Source organism: Mesitornis unicolor, unplaced genomic scaffold (assembly GCF_000695765.1).
Source record: "Mesitornis unicolor isolate BGI_N332 unplaced genomic scaffold, ASM69576v1 scaffold29747, whole genome shotgun sequence".
NCBI lineage: Eukaryota > Metazoa > Chordata > Aves > Mesitornithiformes > Mesitornithidae > Mesitornis > Mesitornis unicolor.
In genome coordinates this window covers 43173-47939 of record NW_010196284.1, presented here as the reverse complement: position 1 = coordinate 47939, position 4767 = coordinate 43173, and the positions used below count along the sequence as shown (strand labels likewise).

General features: G+C 48.6%; 1 protein-coding gene across 1 annotated transcript in view; it reads left to right on the top strand.

The window, feature by feature from the left end:
- Nucleotides 1-1708: 1708 nt before the first annotated feature.
- ADA (adenosine deaminase) overlaps nt 1709-4767 on the top strand; it is a gene marked incomplete at its 5' end in the record, with an annotated part of 11405 nt that continues 8346 nt past the window's right edge. The window contains one exon of the mRNA XM_010188424.1: nt 1709-1770. Coding sequence (XP_010186726.1) covers nt 1709-1770 — 62 coding nt within the window. The remainder of the gene's footprint in view (nt 1771-4767) is intronic.

The following is a 4767-nucleotide window of genomic DNA, read 5'->3' as shown; positions in this document are numbered from 1 at the left end:
GTGCCCGATCTGTCTTTTCAGGACATTTAGTCCTCATAAGCAGCATTGCGTAACTTGAGGAGGGGAGAAAGATCAGGTTTTGCCCTTTTAAAATCTTCATCCCGGTAGATTCAGATCGTGCCTTGGGGGTAGGAGAAGTGACAGGGCTATCTTTTTACAACCTGCTAGCAGGGCTGTTGCTGGAGATATTCATGACCCCTGGGCCAGCTAATTGCAACGGTGCAGGATCAGCAGCTCAAGCTGCCCTGAGCCTGGCACCTGCATTTTTGCATCCCACCAGTGCACATTTCAGTGGCAGCTTCATGGCCATCCTGTGGAGGTGGCCTGAACCCAAGCACTGTCCCACCCCAGCAGTGATGGCCTTTTGCAGCAGAAGCGGACAGTGAAAACCCTGGCCATGAGTCAGAAGATGAGATGAGATGGGGATGGGAACAAATCTGTGGCCATCAGTGCTCATCCCAGAGATGGGCATTGCCAGCCCCGTGCTGGGAGTTGGGCCAGTGGTGTTGAGCTCACATCAGCTGCTCATGGATGATTCAGAGGAGAGCAAAAGGATCTTGAGGTGGACAACTACGCATTGCCCTCATTGTAGAGATCACTTTCTCATTTTTCTTCCAGCTCCTCATAGTTATTGGTTGATACATACCCTGATGCCAGAGGGTTTGTGGATTTTAATTAGTTACCCTGGACAGTTTAGTTATCCATGCAAATATCTAGTCCTCTTCTGAGTCCTACTCAATTCTTAGCCTCAGCATCCTGCAGCAATCATCTGCACAGCAAAATTTATAGAGTGTTAACAAGAACTTTGTTTATTAAGTTGCTGCTCTACAGTTTCATTTAAAAAATGAAATTAGTATGTATTTTGTAGGCTATTCCGTTGCTTAGAAGAAAACAGTTCTGGAAATACGAAGAAATATTTTACAGCTAATATTTTCCTTCCCGGTTCAGCTTCCAAATTATATTTGTCATGTTCCTCCAAAGCCCCAGCTGCCTAATGGAAAAAGCTTGCTTTTGCTTTTCTGGGGCTCTTTCTCCAAAATCTATTATTTTGGCAATAATTGGGAAACAGGATTTCAGAGTGAAGAGATCTGAGTTACTGTCCCATTTTTAATGAGACAGAATTTAAGTGTTTTATTTTGAAACCAGCTTGTTAGTTCTGTGGGGTAACTCTTGTTCCTTTTCTTTTTTGCAGCACCTTGTACCATGAACTGACTCCATGTGTGGGGTTAGAAACCCTCTGTGCTCTGATAATACCCAGTAATTAACAATATATCAGGAGCTAATTCTTGGAAGTGAAGTCAAAGTTCTTGTATAATGACTCTTAGCAAATGAATTGGTGCTTGGATGTCTGTGAATTCAAGAAGGAGCAAGCTGGAAAGCAGAGGTGTTTGGGGTTTGGTTTCTTAACTTTTCCCAAACTCCAAACCAGGCAACTCAATAAGGACAGGGCAGTTCCTGACGATTACTGGAAACAGAATCAATTTCTAAAGATCCATTAAATGTGTGAGCTGCAGCAGCAGTAAGAAGAGATTTAGACAATATTTAGATATTGAAAAATAAACATTATAATGATGGTATTTTAAAAATGTGGTTTATGTTTCCTTGTCATTACTTTCCCCCTGCATTTACACCTGTGTTAGCTGGTTATCTCTAAACTTTTGCTGTAGCTCTAACAGTAGCTCACCGATTTATCCCTATTTTATTGCAGGTCGAACTTCACGTCCACCTGGATGGAGCCATTAGACCAGAAACAATCTTGCACTTTGGCCGGTGAGTTGTGTGATGGGGAAAGAAATCTCTGAGAGCTGTAATCCAAAAAACATCAGTTCCTATTCCCTTACCTTCTGCTTCTCCAATTCTTTGACAGAAGAGCTGTGCTGTCAGGCTGGGAGAGGTCTCTCCTGTGCTATGCCGGCAGCAAACCTTGCTGGTGCTGGTCTCATCTCTGCATGGACCAGTCCTGCAGCTGCACCGTGCCAGATCACTGAGCACTTCCCAAAGTGCAGTGCTGCTGCGGGGCTGTGCTGGTAGCAGTGGCCATTGGTCCTGTGAGCCGGGCAAGCTGAGAGGAGCCATCGTGAGAAAAGCCCAGAACATGTCTCATAAACAGAGCCACCTACCTTTGAAGTTCACCTGTCAAGCAGCAGAGTCAGTGTGTTGTTTCTTTGCCCATGTTCCTAATTGCAAAAGCAAGCAAAATGAAAGCAGGCTGGGAGCATCTTCATGGTGGTGCTGCCATACCACAGTCTTGGGAGGAAAAACCAGCTTGGGTGCTCCTCCTTGCCCTGCTGCTGTGTGCTGTTGAACCCCTGGCTGTCTGTGTGGTGCCGGCAGTCAAGGAGTCACGTTCATGTGAGGGTGACCCGAGAAAGCCCTTGGCAGTGACTTAGAGAGGCATTTCTTGATAGTGCCCAGGGGCGTCATCTTGCTTTAGTGGAGCTTGTGTGGGAAACACCAGGGTGAGTGATGGTCTGGTACAAGGACCCGGCTCCACACTTGTAACCAAAATAAGACTTCTTCCAGCTGTCACTGTTCAAAAGATGATGGAAATGAGCAGATATTTTCAGATCAAGAAAGTGGCAAGCTTAAAGATTTCAGGGAACAGCTCTTAGACACAACTCTGGTACTCTGGGGAGGACATCAGTTCTGAGGGGAATGGGAAGTGGCTCTGGCATCCTATGAGCCCAGCAGACTCCAAGGCAGTGCAATCCTAGGGGGAAATACTCTTTCTAAAGGAGATGGCCATACATTTTGCAGTGTAGTCAGAGTATGGAGGATGGATCAGAGATGTCAATCTCATTCATTGCAGGACATTGGCTTGGTAAGTTGAGACAGGGTTCTTGCTGGTCCCGCCTGTGCTGCTGGTGGGCTGCAGGGCTGGAGTACAAGTCCTGATGGACAGTCGGAGCTAAGTCCCTCTTCCAGTGAAGGAAAAATGTCAGTGTTGTTCCTCAGGAGCCCTGAAGCCCAGGGGGCACCAGCCATCTGAAGATCCTGTGCTTCTGTCTTGCTCAGGGCAGAAACCTTCACTGCCCAAGTGTGTTCTGAGTTTCCTCTTATTTTTGAACAGCCCTGGCATCCCCCGGAGCTGCCAGCCCTTGGGATGAGCAAGGCTGTGCTATTCATGGGCTCTAAAGCTTGTGTTCACACACATGTAATAGCAATGGGGCAGTGCAGGAGACTGTAGGGGACTGCCTTAATAACCTCACCCTGGACACAGAAAGCTGCTTGAGGTCTATTTTTAAAGGTAAAGAGCTAGAAATAATTTTGCCAGGTGGTGACTGACCATGTACAAATAACCCGAAGCTGCTGGGATGCACAAACCCCCTGGGGCAGTGGCTGAACTCCACCATTTTTAGAAACACTGACTCAAATTCTGTCAGATCTGGGTCAGGCTTTGCATCCCCTTTGCCCAGCCAAGGGTTTAGAGCTGTGGCAGACCCTTGTGCCAGGTGTCCCCCAGGAGAGGTCCCCTCTCTGTGGTGGGATATGTGCTCAGCCCGTGGCTGGAGGTAGCTCTGGGCAGGACGCTGAGGTGTCAGAGCACATGAGCACATGTTCATGGGGCAGCTTTGCTGTGGGAGGGTTCCCAGTGATGAGGTCGGTTGGCTGGGGCAGCAGCAGCTCCTAAAGCCAAAATCCAGCACAGCCCCTCAGCCAGGTACCTGACTCCAGCATCTCCGCACTGTAGATCATCCCAACATGCTGCTGTTGCTGCCTGCATGGAGGCAATCCCTCCGAGAGCACATGGAAGAGGCCGTAGAAACGCCTTTCCTGTAGGAAACTTTCACTGAACAGGTGGAGGAAGACACAGGCTGGTTCCTGCAGCAAAGACTGATGTGTCGGTGCTGTGGAAAGGGCAAGGCGGGGAGGAAAGCCGAGATGCCTTGGCAGCTATGGATGTCCCCTGCCGAGTGCCAGCAAATTAATCTGTGCAGATTGCATGTGAAGGCTGAGCATGGGGCTGGTTTCCTTCTTGCTCGAGCAGGGAATGAGCAATGTTTACTGAGCCCAAGAGCCGGGGTCATTTGGGCTGCTTCCCTGCGGGTTTCTCATCAGGACGGTTGCTGGCATTGGGACACTAAAGCTGTCTGCGGTGTTTTGTCTCTATTAGCAAAGAGATCCATCAGTCTGTAATTTGTCATGGCAGGAAAGAGGATTACAAACAAATGTCTAGTTATTATTCCTAATTTAGGTTGGCGTTCACGGGCAGAGTGCCAGCCTGTGGGGTGGGGGTGGTCAAGCCTGCCTGGGAACTGTGCAACATCCTCAGCTCACAGCCCCTGCAAGCCCAGCTGTCCCCATGGGGACACCTCCACCTGCCTGGGACTCCAGGTGCTCCAGAGACAAACAGCCTCATCCCTCTTGGAAATGTTCAATTGGTGTTTACCATCTCCGTTCCTTTGGTGCTATTTACTCCCGCACAGGAGGTGTCCACATCACAGAAGATCCCACCACGATATTGGGTTTGGGAACCAGCTTGCTCACAGGAGCTGCCAGCATCAAACCCATGAGCCACGGCACCTCTGCTTGTGTGATCCTGGGCCTGGGAGCGTCCCCATGATTTTTAAAGCCTTTGAGCCTTCCTAAGTGGAAATTAACTTTTCTAAAGAATTTTGGCAATTCTGCCACTGGGACTAGGGTGGTGCCAAGAAATAATCCAGAGCCCTTTCTTAAGCTTCAAATTTGCACTGGCTCTGTTCCTGCCGGGTCAGTCTGGGCTTGTATTTCGATTTGGTTGTGCTTTGCCTGTATTTTGGATTGCCT